The 25,059-nt window shown below is 45.4% G+C and overlaps 1 protein-coding gene and 1 long non-coding RNA gene across 3 annotated transcripts; one reads left to right on the top strand and one right to left on the bottom strand.

Annotated features, from left to right (window-relative positions):
• Positions 1-419: 419 nt before the first annotated feature.
• Positions 420-8,170, bottom strand: Mettl7a (methyltransferase like 7A). Its single transcript, XM_028782237.1, has 2 exons — positions 7,597-8,170; positions 420-1,698 (listed from the first exon to the last, which is right to left on the bottom strand). Exons 1-2 carry the CDS (start codon positions 8,092-8,094, stop codon positions 1,462-1,464), a joined length of 735 nt encoding a protein of 244 aa, XP_028638070.1. The 5' UTR covers positions 8,095-8,170; the 3' UTR covers positions 420-1,461.
• LOC114633651 lies at positions 7,493-17,263 on the top strand. Of its 2 annotated transcripts, none has more exons than XR_003713218.1 (4): positions 7,493-7,976; positions 10,766-11,728; positions 12,362-12,587; positions 17,030-17,263. It is a non-coding gene; the product is annotated as an uncharacterized LOC114633651 (long non-coding RNA). The 2 variants fall into 2 exon arrangements; XR_003713219.1 differs by having other exon boundaries at positions 7,494-7,976; positions 12,362-12,547.
• Positions 17,264-25,059: the final 7,796 nt, after the last annotated feature.

Below are 25,059 nucleotides of genomic sequence, written 5' to 3' on the forward strand. Positions count from 1 at the left end.
GGCTAGTGGGGTGAGCACTTGGCTCACAGCTAGCTGCTCTGGAAGGCAGTGGAACTTTGGTGGCCTTGGTGATGAAAATGAGGCACTTGAAATTTTATAGTCTGGTCCCAGTTCTGTCTAGGTCTCAGTCTGGTCTCGGACTCCTGGCTGATACAATGTAACCAGCTGTTTCCCACTCTCCCGAGGTAGTTCCTCTCCCAGACCAGATGGACTGTATCCTTTTAAACTGCAAGCCAAAATAAACCCTTCCCCTCTCAGTCCTGGCTTGTCAGAGATTTGATCACAGCATCAAGAAACATCCCTCCTACATTGTACGTAAAACTTAGCTGTAGAAAAGCACACCTCTACACTCAAATACCTTAATTTTCTAAGTGGAAGTTTCCTTCTCAGAGATACTAAGACACAAATGAAGTCAAGCAGGCAGTTATAGAAACCATTTATTTTCACTATTAAATGGATATAAAATTTGTTGATTAATATTTAAAATAGAACTTCTGTAAAATCATCTCAGAAAATACACATTTGTTTTGATACATATTAATGCAGCTGAAACCCTTGGGCCCACCCAGGGCTCTCTATATGAACTCAATGATGTCCATGGTTTAATCTCAGGGCCAGAGGGATGGTTTTTCTTTAATTCAGGGCTTCTTTGTGTAGCCCTGGCTGTCCTGGAATGCCATCTGTAGATCAGGCTGGACTCAGAGAGATCCACCTGCCTCTGCCTCCACCTCCTGAGTGCTGGGATTAAGGCTGTGCCATCACACCCACTCGGGACCAATGAAATTTGATCAGAATAGTCCCTCCCAGTCCTTGCTAACTACTCTAATGAATTAATTTTAGGGTCCCCCACATTCTGTACCCATTTCCCTAACTGTAGTGACCTTTCAGTGCCTATGGTAATTATATTTAGCAAAGCGTGTGGTAGATAAGAAAGGGAAATTAAACAGAGGATTCCCAGCTGCTCTGTGCAGTTCTGTGATGACGCTGATGTGTCAGGTGCACTTATAAAAGCTGTGGAGTGCAGGACAGTGCAGCAGGATTGGCAGAACCCTGAGCCAAAGGAAGCACAGGCGGTGGTAGCAAAAGCAGACTAGTGACACCAGCATAGCAAGTGGGTTCCGATTCATTTTTAAAGGGATGGGGGTGGGGAGGGGTGGAGTTCCTATGTTAGTCAGCTGTGAACTTTCTCTCCACTGGGATTTATTTATTCTGTTGGCAAACTGTAAAGTTTCCTCCACTGCTTCCTGATCAAAGGCCTATGAGAGACCTTTGGTCCCTTTGGAGGGAGAGTTCAAAGCTGCTCTGATTTGGTTTTATTCGGTGGGAGACAATATAGAAAATGGCTAAGCAGAAACCTGTAGGGATCAACTTGATTTTTACCTCTCCCAGTTAGAATTTTACATCTAAGCGGAAGCCTCGAACCGTTGGTGGAGCAGAGCAGATCTCTCCCACCACCTCACACTATTTCACAGCATAGCCGTAGATGTGGGGCCGCACCAAAGTCCAGGATAGTGGTGCCTGGATGTGCTGTAGCTTCAGCTTTGAGAAGCCGGCCTGCTCTACGGCCTTCCAGCTCTCTCTTGTTAGATTGCATCCATCAAAAAGAAGGAACCAGACAGGATCCAGGACCTGTTGCCAGAAGTAATTCCAGGTGGATGGTTCATCCGACACGTGCTCCATGAAGTAAAAGGCCCCTCCCTGAGAAGAAACACACACACACATTTTAAAGATACTGGCTTTGAGAATTTTACTTTACAAAATGCCTCGCTGGGCGGTGGTGGCGCACGCCTTTAATCCTAGTACTTGGGAAGCAGAGGCAGGCGGATTTCTGAGTTCGAGGCCAGCCTGGTCTACAGAGTGAGTTCCAAGACAGCCAGGGCTACACAGAGAAACCCTGTCTCAAAAAAACAAAAACAAAAACAAAAAAAGGAAGTTTGGAAAACACAGAGATGTTTTCACACCAAATCATTATCGTATGTGTCTGCAATGCTAGAACTTGAGAGGTCGAGGCAGGAGGATAAATTTAAAGTAATTTTCATCAGCACAGTGAGTTTGAGGCCTGTTAGGGCTATATGAGATCCTGACTTAAAGTAGAAACAAAAAAGGATTGGAGAGATAGTTGATAACCACCCATAATTCCAGTTCCAGGGATCCAGTGTTCTCTGACCTCCGTGGGACTGGCACATACATGGTGCATACAGCTCATGCAGGCATGAACAGACACATAAATCCCTTTTTCAGAAAAAAAAGTCAGAACAAAAGGAAAACCAGCCACTATCCTATGATATGTAAACTTGCAATTTTTTCTAAAATCAAGTCTATAACACACTGTTTGTAACCATCTTCACTTCACACCAGCTAGGCTCCTCCGAGTGTCCCACTGTAACAGGCATTAACATCCACCAGTCTTTTCTTTCTTTTTTTTTTTTTTTGGTTTTTCGAGACAGGATTTCTCTTTATAGCCCGGGCTGTCCTGGAACTCACTCTGTAGACCAGGCTGGCCTCAAACTCAGAAATCCACCTGCCTCTGCCTCTCAAGTGCTGGGATTAAAGGCGTGTGCCACCACCCAGCGTACCAAGGTGTTTTAAAAGGGACCACCCACTAGTGATTCAGGCTCACTTTGTAACAATGCATCTATTTGGCAATAATTACAGGTGCTTTCAAGACTGGTGGATGTTGCCGGGCGGTGGTGGCGCACGCCTTTAATCCCAGCACTTGGGAGACAGAGGTAGGTGGATTTCTGAGTTTTAGGCCAGCATGGTCTACAGAGTGAGTTCATGGTCTACAGAGTGAGAAACCCTGTCTCGGAAAACCAAAAAAAAAAAAAAAAAAACCAACAACAACAAAAAACAAAAAAACAAAAAACACCTTGGTAGAAGTTTTCAGATTGTCCTTTGAAAAAATTGGATCACATTTACACTATCACTAGCAATGGCTCTGACAGTGCCCATTTCCAATAAAGGACTGGCAGGTTGCCACTTCCTGGCTCCTCCTCTGACAGTGTTTTTGACAAAAGGTCTTGCTATTGTAGCCCAGGTTGGCATCAACGGCTTTAAACACACATGTGTGCACAGACACACGTACACTAACACACTAATTGCAGTACAGGAGAGGCAGAGACAGGTCGATCTCTGACACCCTTTGGCTAGTCAGCCTGGCCAACATGGTGAGTTCCAGCCAGTAAGCGATTCTGTGTCAAGAGTAGGAGCCGCTCCTGAGAAGTGACATGTCTGCTGTTGTCCTTTGACCTCCCCACAAACTCCACACATGTTCACTCACACACATGAACACTCATATAAAAATCATACACCTTTAATATCCTTAATAAATATAAAATTTTTTACTAGAAAGTTTGTTTTGTCTTCCTTTAGGTCTGTTGATATCCATTACTATTTTGCCCATGGAAATAACTGCCCTTTTCCTTACTCTGATTAGGAGTAAGGAATTCTATGAGCTTGGTGTGGTGAGTCTCGACTGTAATCCTAGTTCTAGGGCTGTCAGCAGGAGGATCAAGGTCAACCAGTACACTCTCTTCTAGGCCTGTGGCGCTATAGGAGGCCTCTTCTGAGGTTGAGCACCAGGGCTGAGGAGGTAGAAGGCATGCAAAGTGGGAGTAGACATCCAGCTTAGGCTACATAAGACCTTTTTCTCAGATATCAAGAGGAAGAGAGAGAGTGAGAGAGAGCACACTATGTCCACTATGCCCTCACCACTGACCGCAGGTGCCTGACTGAGCTAACAAGTCTACCTCCTGCCTCTTTTATCTTTGTTACTGTTGCTTCTTGTCTTTTGAAACAGTTTCACAACATCACCCAGGTTGGTCTGGAACTCACCACTTGGCAAACTCAACTATGTAGCCAGCTGCTTTTGAGCTCTAGATCCTCCTGCCTCCACATCCCTAGTGCTGGCTTTACAGGTGTGCACCACCACTCCTGGCTCTACTCTGAACTGCCAGGGGTCAGCCCTGCTGTTCTTTCTTGTTGGTTGTTCTTGAGGCAGCAGAGGGGGAAGAGCATCGTTGAGATTAAGACTTGGTCTTATGAGATATTTAGGGTTGCTGTTTAATAATGAAATATTTACCTATCTTAAGTCGCTTTGCTACTGTAGCTGACTGCAAGCTGTAACTTGCTTGCTAGGCTATGGGAGATGTAGAGCAATAAACTTCTACTCAACCAGAAGAGAATCACACTGGGATTAAAGGCGTGCGCCACCACTGCCTGGCAATTTTAGGAATTCTTATAGGATCGTCATTAAGACTTAAGAAGTCATCAGTTTGTCTATATAGCATCACTACAAGACAGTACGTCTCCATTGTTCTGCAGAGATCTGCTCCAAAGGGTGAGCTAATACCTAGTGACTGTCATATATATTTAATAACAACAACAACAACAACAACAACAGGAAAAGCATATTAATAGCAGGAATCTTTCCTAAAATCAATTTTTCCTGGGCCTTGTGTAGAAACAAATACATCATTAACTTTGACAGTCCATGGCAGTACCATCTCAGGAAGATCACCTCCTAGGTTTTGGCTTCTCTTTGATGGCTCCTGGCATTGAATCTTTAAAAGAAAAAGAAAGAAAAAGAAAGAAAGAAAGAAAGGAAGAAAGAAAGAAAGGAAGAAAGAAAGAAAACCGACCAAGAAAGAAAGAAAACCAACCTTTTAATTCACTAACAAACTGTTCCCAGGCACTGGCTGCAAACCTCTGTAGATACCAGAGCTGTGTGTTGGAGAGGAGGAGTCTACAGGAGTCACTTCCTAGACTGAACTGAGTTGTTTTAAAGATTGTATTATTTCATTAATATGCAAATGACGTCATGGAGGCCTTAAGTCTCCAACAAGTTCTGAATTCAGGGCAGCATTCTGTCACTAGCTTTTGTTGAGTTGGCAATGGTGAGTGCTGTCACCCTTAAGAGGAATCAATCTAACTTGCATCTGCGGCCCACATGGGTCATGCAGATACTATTACTACTATAAATTATTAAACAGCCTCCGGCATTTTCTAATAAAGAAGAAACCCATACCCCTTTTGTAAATCCCCTTTTCAAGCTACTGTATTCCTCGCAACCCAAAGGCAGAGAGTTTTGAGTCAGAATTCAGAGGTTAGAAATGCAGTTAACAAAAACTAAACAAGAAAAAAAGTAGAAAGCCGGGCAGTGGTGGCGCACGCCTTTAATACCAGCACTTGGGAGGCAGAGACAGGCAGATTTCTGAGTTTGAGGCCAGCCTGGTCTACAGAGTGAGTTCCAGGACAGCCTGGGCTACACAGAGAAGCCCTGTCTCGAAAAAAAACAAAAACAAAACAAAACAAACAAACAAAAAAACCACAAACTAAACAGATAAATTAAGACATGCGTTTAGGAATAGAGAACAGAATTTCCTAATAAAAATGAAAAGCAAAGGAGGCTAAGGGAGACAACCTGGGCGTCATCTGCCTTGCACAGAGGAGCAACAGCTTAAAAAAGCACCTGGTAAAACCCCAGTTGCCAGGCCAAGGATGGAGGGACCCAGGGTTTGGCCCCAAGAATCTGTCCCTTCCTTGATTTTAGTCTGCTTTATTGTTTGTGTTTTAAAGAAAGGGGTCTTTTGTAGAGCCCAGGCTAGACTCAGACTTGAGGCTCCTCCTGTTTGCTCCCCTTTCCCAGCACCAAAACTCTGGGTGTGAGCCCCACTCCAGGTGTGGCTATGGGTGTGTTCACACCAGGTCAGGCTAAAGATCTTTACCTACTAGTTTAATAACTGGTGTGTCATTGCACCAGAGAGTCAATGCTAAGCCTTGGATGCCTCTGAAGCTTTCTTCCCAAGAGACTATAAAGGGTGTGTGTGTGTGTGTGTGTGTGTGTGTGTGTGTGTGTAAGTACAAGTGTGTATGTGTGCATGCATGACTGTGTATGTTTGTGAATATGTGAGAGATTGTGTAAGAGACTATATGAGTGTGTGTAGGTGTGTATGTGTGCATGCATGAGTGTGTGTATATGTAAGTATATGTGTGTGAGTGTGTGCATGCATGAGTGTTTGTATCTGTGCATGTATGTGAGAGTGTGAGTGTATGTGTGTGTGTATGCATGAGTGTGTGTAAGTATGAATATGTGTCCGTGTCACAGAACATCCCTACATCTTCTGAAATCAATAAGCTGAAACGTTAAGGTTGTCATACTTCAAATTCAGCTTTGTTCAAATCAAACCCATTTAACCTGACTTTCACAAGGACAAAGAATTTTTTCAGACATTTAGAAAGGCACAAAATGACTGTTGTTCTTGGCTATACCCAAGTCCAGTTCCCTGGCAGTAAACCTGTTACTACCTTTTGCCTGAACATGTTAACATTATTTCTTGAGCACTTTTCTCTTTTCTATCCTGGACAGACCAGTCTTCTTGAAGTTTTTGTTGGTTTCTGTTGGTTAGAGATTTTTTTGTTGTTGTTGTTGTTTTTTAAGTTTTCATTTGTTTTGCTGTTTGATAGAATTTTACCATATAATTCAGGCTGGCCTTGATCTGCTACATAGCCAAGGCTTGCCTTTCCATCCTTCTCACCCTCTGAAACACTGAGACCATCAGTGGGTTGGTATGTGTGGTTCGCCACACCCAGCTCTTGATCTTTGTAATAGTTTCAGAGTTCCTGACTGTGACAAGCTCCCATCCACACACAGTCTCTTTCCAGTTTGCAGTCTGCAAACGCAACTTTAGTGAGCGTCCTTGAGATATTCGGGGATTTATATATGTGTAGCTGTAGAATTTCTCTATCAGATGAATTTCTGATAGAGAAAGTACATTTAGTTGACATTTTGATGTTACTAAATGAGCCTTCCAAACCCCTTCCTGTATGAGGAGGCTTTTCCTAGACACCCCCCCCCCTTTTGTACTATAGACCCTGAGTCTCTGACACTGTCATAAACAAACACCACGTCATAGTCTGTCTCAGGATACTCTGCTTTAATTTCTGTTCCAGTTCCTACCCAGTTGCTCATCTTCTTCTCTGACCTGTTTTAAAACACAAACCAATATCCTTAGTGACCTGTTAATTTTGTTTGTTTTGGGGACATGGTCTCTGTCCCTTGCTGGCTGGCTTGGCCCTCACTCTGTAGACCAGGCTGGCCTCAAACTTCTAGAGATCTACCTGCCTCTGCCTCCCAGTGCCAGGACTTGTAAGGTTGTTTGTTTGCATGAGTGGTATGACCCCTCAGCTGTTCCTAGGAGCTTGTTATCAAGTTTGACATCTGAACTATCTACAGGTTCTTTCCTGGGCAGCAGTTTAGAACTTTCTGTATTCGGATCTGTCAGCCCTTACTCTCTTAGTTCACTGAGGCTCTTTTTCTTTTGCAAAATTCTTCTGGAGACCTTTGTTTTTTATTTTAGAATCCACCTGATAAGAGCACTGACTGCTCTTCCAGAGGCCCTGAGTTTTAATTCCAAGCAACCACATGGTGGCTCACAATCATCTGTGATGGGATCTGACTCCCTCTTCTGGTGTGTCTGAAGACAGCTACAGTGTACTCACATAAAATAAACAAATCTTTAGAATCCACCCGAAACTGATAGGACCACCCTCGCTCATGATAACTGCAGCTAGCCAGCCTTCACACTTGTCACTCACCGGCCTCAGCACTCGGCGCACCTCGCGCAGAATCTTTTCTTGGTTGTTCACCGAGCACAGCACCAGGGTGCAGATCACCACGTCCACAGAGCCATCGGCCACCTGGTGCATGTTCTCCCCGGCCGCCACCACGAAGCGCTCGAACTGCAGATGCCTGTTCTCTGCGACGCTATTGAACAGAAACTTCTCGAAGTTGGGGTTGGGGTCGATACAAATGACCCTGCATCCGGGGGGATAGAACTTGAAGTTGGCCCCGGTGCCACAGCCCACCTCCAGCAGCGACAGCTTCCCCGAGGGGCCCGCGAACTCCTGCAGGTTGCTGAAGAGCTCCTGCTTTCGGCTCGCCATCTCCGTGTTGTACATCACCGTTAAGCGTTTCAGTAAGTAGGGAAACCACTTTTTGCACACCCAGCTCCACACGCCCAGAAAGTTCAGCAGAAACATGGGAAGCGCCAGGATGTAGACCACCAGCCGCAGAGCCAGGATGGCGAGCGCCATCTTTGCGAGTAGAGGAGAAAGGGCCAGGCCCTGGGTGTCCCCCTGGAGAAGCAGGGCGCAGGCTCCACTCCTGGCCAATCAGAGAGAAAGGATGTGCTGGCTGAGTGGGGGTTGGGGAGAACAAAATCGCAGAACCGGGTAGGGCCCCGACTCCCACCCTGCCCCACCCCCACCCTACCCCACCCCCACCCTACCCCCAACGGCCGGCCAGCAGAAGTTGGCAGAGCAGCTCCCGTCTCACTGGCTCAAGACTGTTCCCCTGCATCTCTTAGGAGGGTTGCAGCCTGATCCTTGACCCTGGTCCTGCCTGGCTTTGTCTGGGTCTGGAGGCTGCAGCCAGTTTCCTGCCACAGTTGGTAGTGCACAGTGTGTACTTCCACGCCACCCACCCAAGCTTTCTTTAGGAGAAGTCCTCACTGAAATGTTTATAAGAAGATAAAGAGTACGTTCAGTGGTTGTGTGGAGAGGTATGGGGGAAGGGGATGTCTCAGCGGGCCCATGCAGAGGCATCTTTTCCCCCTGAGTGATCAGTCACACACCGGTATAGCATAGAATAGAGTTTATTCAGGGCATGAAGAGGGGAGACGGGAGGGTAGTAGAGGCAGAGAGAGACAGGAGCAGAGGCTGGCCATGACCACGTGGAGAGAGGCAGAACAGAAGGAGGGAGGGGCACTGGGACAGAGAGAAGTTGGAGGCGGAAGCAAGAGAGACAGGAGGCGGGAAGCAGCCCCTTTTATAGTGGGCAGGCCTACCTGGCTGTTGCCAGGTTACTGTGGAGGTGGAGTTTAGACAGAATGCAAACACTCTCCTGGAGTCAGCTGCACCATGGAAGATGGCAGCCAGGGCTCTTTATATCACACATTTATTCTTCCCTTCTCTCCTCACCACACCCCATCCCCAAACCTGTTTTTGTATACAGGAAGTGAAAGGAAACCTCGCCAAGCCTGGCCCGACAGTTTATCAGTTCCCATTGTAAACTGAGCCTTTAATAAGTTAATAATTCATCAGAAGGGTCTATGCTAAGTCACTGTTTTGAGCTATTCATCAGTTTAAAACCCCAACCGTCTTTCTTATTACACTTGCTTATTATGTAACTCCACCAATTTAGATAAAAGTGCTCGGAACAGTCCCGTTTGGAGTCTGAGGGGTTTTATAAAGCAGCTTCAAGCTCCCGTCTTTTTGGTTGAGGTTTGTTCTGGGTCTCGCTCTTTAGCGCCAGCTGAGCTTGAATTCTCTTGAGCCCTCTGCATCTTCTCAAGCGCTGAGATGGCAGGGCAGCTGCACTGCTTTTTGACTCATAAATTCACAACTACGATAAATGACTTTTAAATTGTTTGCTTCCATGTTTTCTCATGTGTGGTCTTACAGGCCGTAACCAAGTTAAGAAGTATCTAAGTGATTCTATGTAAAACTGGATGCTTTTGATGTGTGAATGATAGTGGGAACAGACATAACTAGAAGATCTAGGAAACTAATATACTCAGATACTTCAGCGAGTCAGATCAAGAAAGTTTCCGGAGGAGGTGGCCCTGAGGGCAAGCATAGAGTCATCTGATAATATGCATGGCGGTAGGCCAAAGATCGTCGAGTATTTTCTTGACTGGCAAGTGCCATCCCTGAACAGCTGGAATAAGAAATCAGTCTGTGCGAGATAGTAATTCTATTCTTTCGTGACCTCTTCTTTGGTGCCTGCCTCCAAGTTCATGTTTGATTTCCTGTCCTGACTACCATTCATAATGCACTGTAAGATGAAAAAAAAGAAAGAGAGAAAGAGAAGGAAAGGAAGAAAGAAAGGAAGAAAGAAAAGAAGAAAGAAAGGAAGGAAGAAAGCAAAAGCACATGGTGGCAGCAGCTTCCAGAAGGGGAAAACTCATATCCTGAAATAGGTGTAGTGAGATCTGGCTGAGCCGGGTTCTTCTGGTTTTTCTTTTTTTTCCTTTTTTCTTTCTTTCTTTCTTTCTTTTTTTTTTTTTTTGAGACAGGATTTCTCTGTGTAGCCCTGGGTGTCCTGGAACTCACTCTGTAGACCAGGCTAGCCTCGAACTCTCGAACTCAGAAATCTGGCTGCCTCTGCCTCCCAAGTGATGGGATTAAAGGCGTGCACCACCACCGCCTGGCCTGGTTTTTCTTCTTATACCTGGAAGTAGAGGTACTGAGGACTGAGCTCAGGGCCTCAGACATGCCAGGGAAGTACTCTGTCACTGATTCCCTAATCCAGGAAGAGGTTTGTATGTATTTAAAGTCTACTCTTATTTTATCTACCCTTCACATATGTTACAAATAGAATAGCCTGGCCTGGTGACACATAGCTTAATCCCAGCACTGTCCAGTCAAAGGCAGGCAGATTTTATGAGTTCAAGGCCAGCCTGGTCTACACAGTGAGTTCTACAACACTTCTCTCAGGACTATAGAAGAGTGCAACCTGTCTCATACAAACAAACAATACAACCAATCAAATAGGAATATTGTAACAACTGTTCCATATGTGTGTGTGCACACATGGGTGTGCAGGGCCATATATATACATGTGTAGAGGCCAGAGGAGGATGTTGAATGTTTTAATTTTTCCACCTTCATTATTTTTTTAATTAAAAAAACGTATTTACTCAGAAGCATTCAGAATGTCAATAAAACAGTTGCACACTTTTCTTGGATTTCTTTTTCATTACAGAATGGTTATTCAGCTGATAGGACAGCACGAATCCTCAGATGAAACTGCATCAGACACAACTGAAGATGGGGAAAACTAAACTGCTTTAAATTTCTATACCAATTTACAACCCCCCAGATTCTACTAGGCAAAGTTAGTGGCTGTTGAAATACCACCAGGACAGGACTGTCTGAAGACATTTGGTCGTGTAGGAACTACATACAAAAAAGACTCTGTGTAGTTTAAAAACAAAATGAAACAAAACAAAACAAACAACAAAAAACCTTCCATGGCCTTACATTGCATTTCTATTGTTTAAAAGGAGTGAGTTGTGTACAGGGGACTTAAATGCTTTGTAGACAAGGAAAAAGCTGTGCTAGAACCAACATCATCACCACCACCACCAGAAGCAGCAGCAGCTTCGGCTTCCTCCTCTTCCTGAGCTTCCTGACCCTCTTCCTCCTCCTCCTTGTCTTCCCCTTTCCTCCTTCTCTTGCTCCTTTCAGTGGTGACCACCCCCTTTCCCTCTGCCTCAGGTTGGTTCTGTAGGCAGCGTTTCCTTTCCTATTTTCCCTTCAGCCTGGCAGGCCCCTTTCACAGGGCCTTGGATCCTTCAACTTCTTGGTCTCCTCTTTGCTACAATGTAGGTCTTCGTTTCTCTTTCATAATGAGCCTTGTGTCTTCAGATTTCTCCTTTTCTTCGGCAAACATAGTCCCCGCCTGTCTGAGCTCAGTGAGAACCTGAGGAGCTGAGGCGCTGGCAGAAACATCCAGGTGTCGCCTCTTCTCCACCCGGCAAGTTTGCACAAAGATTCCTATGAGGACATTTTGTCTCTTGGCTGCTTTGGCCTTGTTCAGTGGATTTTCCTCCATAAGACACAGGGTCACCCAGTGCCCGACCGGCTCTTACCCCCACCCCCACCCCGGCTGTCTCTATGGAGCTCAGTGAACCACAGTGGCTGTGAGAATGAGAGCCAGCTATTGGTGAGTTTTTATTTGTTTTTTTGATCTTTTGTGACAGGGTCTCACTCTGTAGCCCTATGTATCCTGGAGCTCTATATGTCGATATGTAGACCAGGCTGGCCCCAAACTCACAGAGATCCATCTGCCTCTGCCTCCCAAGTGCTGGGATTAAAGTTGTGTGTTACTGTGCCTGCCTCCTAATTATCATGTTGTCAGTTTTGTATATTTGTGTGCGTGTGTATGTGTCTGTGTGAGTTCGATTGCCTGGTGCCTGCAGAGCCAGAGACAAAAGCATGGGTCCCCTAGGACTAGAGTTACAGGGAGCTGTGAGCTGTTCACATGAGCAGCAAATGACCTTAACTGTAGGACCCCAAAGGGCTGCTATGCCCTGGCCGAGCCTTTCCGTATGTTGCTGTCTACTAAGTAACATTCTGCGGTTCCTCTAGGATCAAAACATCCTGACTAAGGCATGGTGCCCCAGGAAGGGAATTTACTCTTGACATCCTATTGCCCCCTAGTTGAGTTCCTGTTTTTTCCTGAGTTTGTATTTTTCCTTCCCTGGCTTGGTGTATATATATTGAACCTGCTCAGTAAAGGCATTGGCGTTCTCTCACAATGGATGACCCGAGTCTGAGTATTTCTTTAATCCCCCAGGCCTACTGCCGAGCTCGGTACCGCTGGCAGCGCCGGCGCTGTCAAGTGGAGGTTCCACCGAGATCAGGAAAGAGAGGAGAACCTACAGGACGTTCCTGGAAGGAGCTGGCTGGACTGGTTCAGAGAGTGGAATGTATTGGAGAAGTGGCGCTACGAGAGTGTCGGCTTTGATCGTGCCATGGAATTGTGAGTTCCTTTCTACGTGTATTGACACAGGATGATGCAGGTAAGGAATCCTTGTATGAGGTGGAGGATAGCTCCAGCTCTGAGGATGAGGAAGAAACTTCAGAAAAGGAAATAGCTTATTTAAATGAAAGATTAAAGAAATGTAAGGTCCGAAAGGGAAAGGGTCTGCTCTCCATCAGCAGACTCATTACGATCCTGCCGTTTATGCCCAAATTGCCACTGTGGCCGTTAGAGCCTGGAAGGCCTTGCCTAATAAGGCGGCTGGAGGTCAACTATCCAAGGTGGTCCAGGGACCCTCCAAGCCCTTTGAAGAATTTGTAAATAAACTACTCCAGCTAGCAGAAAAATTGTTTGGGGATGCTGATACCACCATGCCCATAGTAAAACAGTTAGGTTTCGAAAATGCTAAGAAATGGTGTAAAGAAGCAATTAGACCGCATAGATCAAAAACCTTAGATGATTATATTAGAGTTTGCAAGGAATTTGATGGAAATTTTATTATGGGACAAGTACTCGCAGCTGCTGTGCAGAAGAGATCTAGCAAGAATAAAACTTGCTATGGATGTGGCCAAGTTGGACATTTTAAGAGGGATTGTCCAGGGAACGAGGGGATTACAGGTCCTGGCCTGTGTCCTCGATGCCGAAGAGGCCACCATTGGAGTAATGAATGCAGGTCAAAATCAGATGTTGATGGCCGCCCTCTCCCGACTTCGGGAAACAGACAGCGGGGCCCGCTCCAGGGCCCACAAACCAAAGTGTACGGAGCCATGAACACCAGTATTACCCCTACTCCAGTTCGGTTTGTGCCTCAAACCAACCCCTTTCTGTCAAAGACCTTGTCAGAGGTGCCCCAGGAAGTGCAGGATTGGACCTCCATTCCTCCGCCAGAGCAGTATTGACACCTCAAATGGGCCCTCAGGCATTAGGTACTGGAGTGTACGGCCCCATCCCTTCAGGGAGCGTAGGCCTTCTGCTAGGATGAAGCAGTGCCTTGTTGAAGGGAATTAGGATCCTTCCAGGAGTAATAGACTCAGATTTTACTGGGGAAATTAAAATTATGGTTCCTGTGGATAGGGGAGTTGTAGTTATTCCCCAGGGAGATAGAGTTGCTCAGCTAGGTCTCTTGCTGCAGTTACCCACTAAACATGCTGCAATTAAGGATGCTAGAGGAGATGAAGGATTTGGGACCACAGGGACTGCTGCCTTCTGAGTTTCTACCCTCGAGGACCGCCCTACCCTTACCCTTTGGGTGGATGGAAAGCCTATGAAAGGAATTCTGGATACTGGTGCAGATACTACTGTGATATCAAAAACATCTTGGCCTAGTAGCTGGCCCGGATAGGTCCTCTTCCACCTTACAAGGCGTGGGGACAGCTGCTGCACCCCTCAAGAGTAGTAAGTTCTTAAAATGGCAAGATGAGGAAGGACATGAAGGATGGTTTCAACCATTTGTCTTGGAACATCTCCCCATTAATTTATGGGGTCGAGATGTACTTAACGACATGGGAGCTGTTCTCACAACCCAGCCAGTTCAGGGCATGATGAAAAAGCAAGGATATATTCCTGGGAAGGGATTAGGGAAGTATTTACAAGGAAGACCCCATAGTGTTGCCGAAGGATGTCAGATAGTCAGACACCATAAAGACAAAACTGGAACAGGAAATTTATATTAAGGGTCACTGTGGAGCCTCCTGAACCACTACCAATCACATGGAAGTCCAACGAGCCCGTGTGGATTGAACAGTGGCCCTTATCTAAGGAAAAATTGGAGGCAGCTCATTTATTGGTACAAGAACAACTTTTGGCCAGACATATTGTCCCATCTACATCCCCCTGGAATACTCCTATATTTGTTGTTAAGAAAAAATCAAGAAAATGGAGATTATTACAAGATTTAAGGGAAATTAATAAAACTATGATGCCAATGGGGGCTACACAACTTGGATTGCCCACACCAGTTGCTATTCCAAAAAATTGGCACATGTTAGCGATAGATTTGAAGGATTGTTTCTTTACCATACCCTTGCATCCTCAGGATTGCGAACGCTTTGCATTTAGTATTCCCTCAGTCAACTTTAAGGAACCATCCCATAGATATCATTGGGTGGTGCTACCCCAAGGGATGGCTAATTGTCCCACCATGTGTCAAGTCTATGTGGCAACTGCTCTTCAACCATTAAGGAGAAAACATCCGTACATGTATATAATTCATTTTATGGATGATACTCTACTTGGAGCTAGGGAAGAAAAAGAGCTTTATGAGGCCTATGCTGAACTGCAAAATGACTTGCAAGCCATTGGGTTGGTTATTGCCCCCGAGAAGGTTCAAAAGAATTTTCCATATCAGTATTTAGGACATGAATTATTACAAAAGGTGATTTGTCCTCAGAAGTTACAGATTAGAATAGATACTCTGAAAACTTTAAATGATTATCAAACATTGTTAGGAGACATAAATTTGGCTAAGACCTTCCTTACAATTAAGCACAGGACAGTTAAAACCCCTCTTTGAGATTCTTAAGGGAGATGTATCACCCACTTCCCCCAGACAATTAAATGAAGAGGCCAGAGAATGCTTGAAAATGGTACAGGAAGCTCTAGAACAAGCTCATTTAAATTATGTAGACTATTCAAGGAAACTGTTATTTGTGGGTTTTGCATCAAAACATTCCCCAACGGGTGCCATTTGGCAGGAGGGCCCTATTTTATGGGTTCACTTACAAGCTTCACCCTCCAAGGTTGTTTTGTCTTACCCACAGGCAGTGGTTTCCTTGTTATTTAAAGCCCATAAAATAAGCCTACAAACATTTGGTAAAGAACCAGACATGTTTATTACCCCTTATAATAAGGATCAGATCCAAATTTTATCTCAAAATTGTGTTGATTGGGCCTTGTTTGTTTGTACCATTAACAGTCAATTTGATAATCATTATCCAGATAATAAGTTGTGTCAGTTGTTTAAGTTCCATCCAGTGGTTTTTCCAAAAATTATTTCCAATCAGCCCTTGAATTAGGCTCGCCTAGTATTTACTGATGGATCCTCCAATGGCAGGGTTGCAGTTGTTTCCCAAGGTAGAGTTGAGACCTTACAGATGACCAATTGCTCTGCATAATTACCAGAGCTAAAGGCCGTACAATTGGCACTATCTTTGTTCTCGGATGAAACTTGCAACATATATACTGATAGTGTATATGTTTCTCAAATTATGGAACCCTTAGAGACTGCTTCTTATGTGACACCTGTGTCTTCAATTTGTTCTTGCCTATTGCAGGTGCAAGCTCTTTTATGGCAGCGAACTTTGCTTGTGTTTGTGGGTCATATTCAGGGACATTCATTATTGCTAGGCCCCTTGGCCCAAGGTAATAGTGAGGCTGATTTTCACACCAAACAAATTTTGCTTGCCTTAAATTTAGTCACTAATTATGATAAAGCTGTTGCTATGCATAATAAATTTCATCTTAATGCAAATTCCTTAAAATTTCATTGTGACATTACCAAGAGAACAGGCTGTTCAAATCATTACTCACTGCCCTCACTGTGCTCAGTTTATCTCTTCCCCTAATTTGGGAGTGAATCCCCAAGGTCTTGCACCCAATGATATTTGGCAAATGGATGTTACACATGTTCCCTCGTTTGGGAAATTACACTTTGTCCATGTTACCGTTGATACCTTTTCTGGTATGATTTTTGCTTCGGCTCACAGTGGGGAAAAAATAAAAGATGTTAAGAACCATTGCCTACAAACATTTGCCTATTTTGGGGTTCCTCACCAAATGAAGGCTGATAATGGCCCAGCCTATGGTAGTGTGTCCTTTAATAAATTTTGTGATGAGTATAATATTACCCATAAGACCGGGGTTCCTTATAATCCACAAGGCCAGGCTATAGTGGAAAGAGCACATTTAACCTTAAAAAATTATCTTGAAAAAACAAAAAGGGAGGAGTTTACCTCACCTCATGCAAGATTATCCTTTATTTTATATATTTAAAATTTTTTATTAGTGGATAAGGATGCATTGTCTGCTGTCGTGCCCACCCTTGTCCAGCAAGGATGACACAACACACGAGATCTTCTCCAAGCAGTTTATTCAGGACCTTGAATAAGCTTCTTTCTGACTGATGACCCTGGGGGAAGCCTCTCCCAGGCTTAAGTACTCTAGGAATAGCCTACCCCCATCTGTCACGTGGCAACAGCAGATAGGCCCATATACACGAAAGCAAGCCAGATCACTAACCACAGCCAAATAAGGACTTGTTTACTCCTCAGAGCACTCACCAACAGGTGGTAGAAGGCAGAGACCGGCGCCATCTTAAGGGCGCGGCCCTATGCAGCTCTCCACAGTCTGCAGCAGACAGACATTGGAAACGATCCCAGAAGGCACTGGGCTTAGTGAAATGGAAAGAATTGTCATCAGGTATATGGAAAGGCCCTGACCCTGTATTAGTCAGTGTGAGAGGTTCTGTTTGTGTTTTTCCTAAAGATGCTGAAAGTCCTGTTTGGATTCCTGAGCGTTGTGTGCGCCCTGTCACTACGCAGCCTCATCCTGTCACTACGCAGCCTCACCCAAGTGGAGAGCTACTGGAACATTGTGGCGAACCACCCAATTTGGATGTCATTGGGGATAAGCAGCTTGATTTGACTGGTGATAGCTCCCACCAAGACTACTGGAAAAACTGCTGCTAATTCTAATAAACCAACAATTTCTTTATGTTAATATTAATGTTACTACTTGTGTACAGCCTCTTTATGGAGAGAAGTTTCTAGCAGGACTCAAACTGGCCGGAAGGCTCCTTAAAGGATGGGCTAGAGGTCCTTGTCTTTGGGAGTCCTAGCCTTTGGGGCAGCCACAGCAGGATTGATATTTCTTTGCCACCTTCACAGACAGCAGATCCTGGAACTGACAGAGATCTGTCTACTTCTGCTCCTGAGTGCTGAGGTTAAAGATGTGTGTCACCACACCAGTCATAAGGCCACATCTTCTAATCCTCCCTAAGCAGACACCAAATGTGAACAGTACTGGCTGGTTCTGTGTGTCAACTTGACACAAGCTGCAGTTATCACAGAGAAAGGAGCCTCCCTTGAGGAAATGCCTCCATGAGATCCAGCTGTAAGGCATTTTCTCAATTAGTGATCAAGAGTGGGAGGCCCCATTGTGGGTGGTGCCATCCCTGGACTGGTGGTCCTGGGTTCTATAAGAAAGCAAGCTGAGCAAGCCAGGGGAAGCAAGCCAGTAAGTAACATCCCTCCATGGCCTCTGCATCAGCTCCTGCTTCCTGCCCTGCTTGAGTTCCAGTCCTGACTTGCTTTGGTGATGAACAGTGATGTGGAAGTGTAAGTTGAATAAACCCTTTCCTCCACAACTTGCTTCTTGGTCCTGATGTTTTGTGCAGGAATAGAAACCCTAAGACAGGACTAAGTATTCAAATGCCTGAGACACAGTGCCTGTGTGAAGGTCAGGGGACAACTTCTGAGAGTTCATTCTCTGGGGTCTAAGTTAGGTCATGAGGATTGGGTGTCACTTGCCTTTTCCTGCTAAAACATCTTGCTGTCACAACCTTAATTGTATTGTATTGTTTTTGAGATGTGGTTTCTCCTAGCCCAGGACAACCTCAAGCTTTGCTATGCAACCAAGGATGAGCTTGGACTTCCGGTCTTCCTGCCTCCACCTCTGAGTGCTGGGGTTGTGGGAATGAATATCAAACCCAGGGTTTTGTGCATGCTAGGTAAGTACTCTCCCAACTGAGATAAGGACTTTTACAGAGATTTAAACAAGGGGGTAAACTTGTAGGAGGGGACATTCATTTTAAAAGGCTCAGGAGAGAACAAGACAGGTCTGAGGAGGGCCACACTTGAGTGTCTTAGTATCAGCTCTTCATGTGGTTCTGGTCAACTGGACTCTGCCTCGCAAAGGGTTGCTAGAAACTGTTGTTTTGTTTTCTTCCTTTCCCACTTTTTTGAAGATGGCTCTGGAGGTGTCCTGGAAAGGATGATAACCTCTCTTCGTTATGTTTAATTACTGTGCTAAGACACCATGACCAGGGTAGCTCATAGAAGAAAGAATGTATTTATAGTTCTAGAGGGTGAGTCCATCCTCATAGCAGGGAGATGGAGGCAGGAGACAGACATGGTACTGGAACAGGAGCTAAGAACTCACATCTGTTCTGCAAGCTTGAGGGGGGAAGGGAGGGGAGGATAAAGGAGGGAGGGGAAAGGAAAGGAGGGAGGACAAAAGCAAGAGAGTAGACTGGTAAAGGGGCAGAATTTTAAAACCTCAAAGCCCACCCCCAGTGGCACGCCTCCTCCAGCAAGGACACACCTCTTAAATCTTCTCAAACAATTCTACTAACTGGGGACCAAGTATTAAAATAAATGCGCCTATGGGGACTGTTCTCACTTAAACCACCATTTAACCTGATGAGACAAAACCTCAGGAAAAGCTGGAGATGTTGGTGACCAAGTCTATTTTTTTTCTTTTTTCTTTTTGTTTTGTTTTGTTTTGTTTTGTTTTTCGAGACAGGGTTTCTCTGTGTAGTCCTGGCTGTCCTGGAACTCACTCTGTAGACCAGGCTGGCCTCGAACTCAGAAATCCGCTTGCCTCTGCCTCCCAAGTGCTGGGATTAAAGGCGTGCGCCACCACCGCCTGGCTATTTCTTTTTTCTCTAAAGAAAGGGGGGGGGGGTGACTATGAGAGACTGTGTGTTCTGTGTGTTTGTGTGTGTGTTTGTGTGTGTGTGTGTGTGTAGTGCTGGACTTAAAGGGGTGTGCCAAAATATCTGGATGGTAGCTAAATCTTAAGATGCCAATGAATAAGTAAAACTATGAGTCACAGGCCTGTACAAGGAGCTTAAGGCTAAGGGATGTTTCTGTTTCTGTTTCTGTTTTTGTGTTTACTGAAAATGAAGTTTCTGTGAGATTCCTAAACATTGCGGTTTTATAGCCAGGAGGGGGTAAAGTCATATGTGCTCAGGTCGTAAGCACGGTTCATTGCTAGTTTAACACTAGTTTTTGAACTTTTGATTGTTATTGTTGTATATGTGCTTATGTGGATGTTGTATAACGCATGTCTGTGCCCAAGGAATCTCAAAGCAGGTTCTGGGTCCTCGGGAGCTGGGGTGTCTCTCTCCTTCCACTGTGGGACCCAGGGATTTTAATGCTGGAAAACAAAGCTAACAGTAGACACAACCTTTCAGAGATGATTAAAAGGCAGTCTGGTCAAATTCACAGCTTTGTATAACTGAAAGGACTCCATCATTGGGCAAAGTATTGCCCAAGTCTGTCTGTCTCTGGATAGAGGGTGACATTTAGTAAATGCACTACTGTCTGCTGGTTGAGAATCTTAGTCCAACAACAGAACATAGGAGATTAAAAAAGAAACACGACGTTCACATCTTAAAGATCTCACAATGCTTGGTTTAGTCCCTAGTGCTGTTTGTGAGCAAGCATGTTTGTGTGCGTGTGTGTGTATTATGTGTGTATGTGTGACTCTATCCATGTGTATGCCAGAAGCCAGGACCCTCACCCTCACCCTCACCCCCTACCTTTCCCCACCTGCACAATGTCCCCTGCAGCTTGGCAACCACAAGATCCTGCTTGGCAAGCAGTGTATAGCAGGGAGACCATAATTCAAGCAGTGTACCATATCTTCTGAAGAATAGCAGGTAGATTATAATTCAAGGCAGTGTACCGTATAGACCATGACATGTTTCAAGGCACAGGCCGAGAAGATTCTGTACTTTTCCACCACCTGGCCCCTCTTACCCCCTCCCCTTGTAAAGCATACTATAAAAAAGCATTTCATGTTCAAATACATGACTCTTGACAAGCAACTGTTTGCTTGAGTCCTTTCCCTCTCTTGCCCGTTCTTCTTTCAGGTTGCGGTCCTCCTCGCCCCCACGAATAACTAGGACCTGCCGGTCGGGTCAAGTGGCGCCCAGACGTGGGGCTCGAGGCATGGATCCCTCTGGACGGACCCTCATTGAGAAGTGGCCACGACATCAAGATTGAGTGAGACAGCAATCGTCGCCCGCGACCTGTCGTCCTCGGGTAAGTTTCGTTTTCATTCCATCCCATAAGAAAGGGCCATTCATTGTCTAAGGAGGCGGCCTTCATACAGGACCTCAAACATGCACTCAGAGAGAGAGGAATAAGTGTTAAGAAAAAGGATCTTATAAGTTTTTTTATCTTTATTGATGAGAAGTGTCCTTGGTTTATGATTGATGGTCCTACCATCCATTCCAAAAAATGGCAGAAGGTAGGTCGTGAATTAAATGAGAAAATTAAAACTGAAGGTGATGCGACTGTTACTGCAACAATCTTTTCCTTTTGGGGCATTATTAGAGATATTATTGAGGATGCAGATAAAGATACAGGGAAGCGACAACTTTTGTCTGTTGCTGAATTTTGCTTGTCACAATCTCGGCTTAATTCTACTTGCCCATCTCGTCAGCCTTCTAGGCCTCCGTCTCAGGCTTCTGTTTCTTTTACTCTCATAGATATTCCCCCTGGATAGGTCCCCCCTCCTTCTGATCCGCCTCGCCTCTGTCCAGATTTATCTTCTCCTGATTCCTCTCCACTGGTCTCTCAGCCTCCATCTTATAATTCTTCAGCAGTTTTTGACTTACAGACTCCCTCCCCCACTCACTTTTGCAATCCTGTATTGCAAAAAGATGCTTCCCCCCTGTCCTGCTGCTAAGTGTCATTTTTCTTCTTCTCTGCCGCTCTCTCGACAGACTCCCCCGGCTGCTCTCTCTGAGCCAGAGCCTCTGGAATCCGGTGATGCTGTCATCCTTGAAAAATACAGCCCTGACTGGTCTCCTCCTACGGCACCTTCTGCTCCTTCTTCCACGCTTGCCTTTTCAACTTTTCCTGCCACTTTGCCTAATTCTCTTTCTGACATGTGAGATCGCCTCTCTTTTCAAGTTCGTGAATTGACGGACATTCTCTGCCTTCAAAAACAAATTTCGCATCTTTCGGTCCTTTGTTCTTCCTCTGTTCCCTCACAAGATTCCTTGCATTTAGCCTTTCCTGTAACCTGATCCCAGGTTCCTTCTTCACAGATACCTGCAGCCGCAGTTTCTGATTTCGACTCTCAACAAACCCCACCACTTCCCCCTGCTACGTGGTCGGGTGGAGCCTGGCGGCTCTCCCCCTCCTCTGTGCCTGCCGTACCCCCACCTTCTTGTCTTGCTCCTGCTTCTTCTCGTCCCTCCTGCACGCCCGCGCGGGCCCCCCCCCCCCCCGCCTCCAGTCCGAGACTGAGGCTGATTCTTCTGAGAACGAGCCCAATTCAGACATTGAAAAATGAAAGTGATCAGGATGATTCTACAAGTGATCCCACAGTTTTCAAAAAACTCCGTTTTAAACATCTTGAAAAGCTGAATTTTGCCGTTAGGAATTATGGCCCTAATGCCCCCTTTACTCTTTCCCTTCTTGAGAGTCTTGGCGGGGGCAGGTATTTAACTCCTAATGAACGGCTCACTGTAGCCCAGTCTGTTCTGACTCGAGGACAGTTCCTTTCTTGACAGACAGATTGGGCCGATCGTTGCCACTCTTAGTTCTGCTGACCTTATTATTTCCTTGGTAAATGCTTCTCTCGAGGCTATCCATAATACCAGCGAACCTAATTATCAACAATGCTGGATTTGTTTTTCACCTACTCCTCCCTTCTATGAGGGGATAGCTATCCTCTCCCCTCCCACTTTTACCAATGATGGCAATAGATTCCTTGGGACTCATTCGCCTGAAGAAGGTCTTACTCTTAGCTCCATTTCAGGAATAGGCCTTTGTCTTTTGGGACCCTTCATGCTCCCTCCCTAGGGACTTGATTCTGGTCTGTAGCCAGACAATGATCCTCAATGATACCTTTTTATATACTCTGGCACCCAATGGTACATATTTTTCCTGTGCTTCTGATTTGACTTCTTATATATTTAATCCCAGTTTTTTATATTTTAAAGATTATTGTGTAATTGTTACCATTCTCCCACATTTCTTTATACATGATCCAGAGTCCTTCCATAATATTATAGATCAAGGATCTTCTTTGAAAACCAAGGGAGAACCCCTGACTGCCCTCAACCTTGTCTGTTATATTAGGAATTAGTGCCATCGGTGCAGGCACGGGTATAGCTTCCTTGGTGACTTCCAATAATCACTATACTCATCTCCAATCCCTCATTGATAAAGATTTAAATAATTTGAGGGAAGGAGTACAAGATCTTAAGGACTCTGTGGCCTCCCTTTCTGAGGTGGTGTTACAGAACAGGAGAGGACTTGACCTTGTCTTCCTTAAGGAAGGGGGTCTCTGCGTGGACCTCAGAGAAGAATGTTGCTTTTACTCTGATAAGACAGGCCTTGTCCAAAATAGCCTGGACAAGGTCAAAAGGAGTTTAGAAGAAAGAAAAAGAGCCAGAGAACGAGAGTCATGGTATCAAAACTGGTTCTCTACCTCTCCTTGGCTTATCACCCTGTTGCCTAGTATATTAGGACCCTTTGTTGACATTCTTTTGCTTCTCTCGTTTGGCCCCTGGGCCTTTAATCGTCTCACAAGTTTTGTTAAGAATCAGGTTGATTCTGCCATCAAGAAGACGGTTGAAGTTCATTACCATCAGCTGAAAATTGAAGAAGATCCAGAAGTGACTCCACAGGAGACTGACATAGCTGCCAGCTCCCCTGCCTCCCCCTACGGTCGACCCCTAGACTTCCACACCCTCCAGAAGGGTTCCTGGTATGCCTGGCTTTGCCCTCGTTTCTCTCGCTAGAGAGCCTGGCCTCTTGATCACCCCAACAAAAATTGGCTTTTTCCTAAACCAAGGCCGCCCTTGATGTGGCCGCTAACATTGGGGAGCCTTTCCTTATGACAATATTACACCCCAAACTGACAAATGGCTGGTAACATGAACATTTACAAGGGACTAGGATGGCTGTGAGTTAGCCCAATGACGGGATTATTGTAGGTCCACTTCCCAGGGGCCCACCCAATGCAGCCGAAAAGGAGTACGTGGTGCTGGGAGTGGGTGCAGCCTACATGGCCTAAGACAGGGCCCTCACCCTCCTTTCACCCACCTCGGGGTCCCTTGATGTTGCCCATCGTCGACAGCCTAAAGCCTTCGACCATCGACGTGACTTGTCTCACATCCATGTTTTGGGGTTGTGAACTTGTCTAAGACCCCCCATAATTTGACTTCCAAATTCAAAATTCACATAGTTGGGATTGATCATAAGACGCCTTCTCTAACTAAACAGAGAAGGGGGAGATGCCAGAAGCCAGGACCCTCGCCCTTATCCTCTCCCCCTACCTTTCCCCACCTGCACAATGTCCCCTGCAGCTTGGCAACCACAAGATCCTGCTTGGCAAGCAGTGTATAGCAGGGAGACCATAACTCAAGCAGTGTACCATATCTTCTGAAGAATAGCAAGTAGATCATAATTCAAGGCAGTGTACCGTGTAGACCATGACATATTTCAAGGCACAGGCCGAGAAGATTCTGTACTTTTCCACCACCTGGCCCCTCTTACCCCTTCCCCTTGTAAAGCATACTATAAAAAAGCATTTCATGTTCAAATACATGACTCTTGACAAGCAACTGTTTGCTTGAGTCCTTTCCCTCTCTTGCCCGTTCTTCTTTCAGGTTGCAGTCCTCCTCGCCCCCACGAATAACTAGGATCCGCTGGTCGGGTCATGTGTACATGCATGTGTGTATGTGTGAACTTGTTACTTTGTGTATACATATATGAGCACACTTGTCTATGTATGTGTGTGTGTGTGAATGTGTACGTGTGACTTTGTGGTTGTGTGCACATGCATGTGCATGTATGCATATGCATGTGTACATGCATGTGTGAGTACACAAGGACATACAGCAAAACAAAATACAGTAGCACCAAGAATGTTAGTGTAAAGATTTATTTATTGTATATGAATACACTGTAGCTGTCTTCAGACACACCAGAAGAGGGCATCAGATCTCATTACAGATGGTTGTGAGCCACCATGTGGTTGCTGGGATTTGAACTCAGGACCTCTGGAAGTGTAGTCAGTGCTCTTAACCACTGAGCCATCTCTCCAGCCCAAGAACATTAGTGTAAATAGAGGAAATGGAGTTTGGGAGGAGAAGTGTAAGTGAAGGTTTGGGCCGGAATCTTTGCTTCCATGGGAGGGAGGAGTGCACTGAGGGGTCTGGATACAGCAGGAGGAATCCCCAGAGATGGGAGAAGACAGACCTAGGAAAGGAGCTAGACTCTGTGGCTAGTCACAAGGACCCTGGGAGACCTCATCCTCAGGACAAACCTTCTCAGTGACTCTTGTTCCTCTGAGAAAGGAAGGCTGAAGTCAATGCTGGGAAAGAGGAGTAACGGGTGGGGCAGCTTGAGTCTGGTCTTTGTGGCACGTGATTCAGTGTAGGTTTCTGAACACTGAAACAAGTAACTCGGAAAGGTTTTAACTGAGGAAACTAGGGTTGGGACCATTTATTCAGAGGGCAAAGGTGAGTGACTGCTACAGAGACGCAA

The sequence above is a fragment of the Grammomys surdaster genome, unplaced genomic scaffold, assembly GCF_004785775.1.
Source record: "Grammomys surdaster isolate TR1022 unplaced genomic scaffold, NIH_TR_1.0 724, whole genome shotgun sequence".
In the NCBI taxonomy this organism is placed as follows: Eukaryota; Metazoa; Chordata; class Mammalia; order Rodentia; family Muridae; genus Grammomys; species Grammomys surdaster.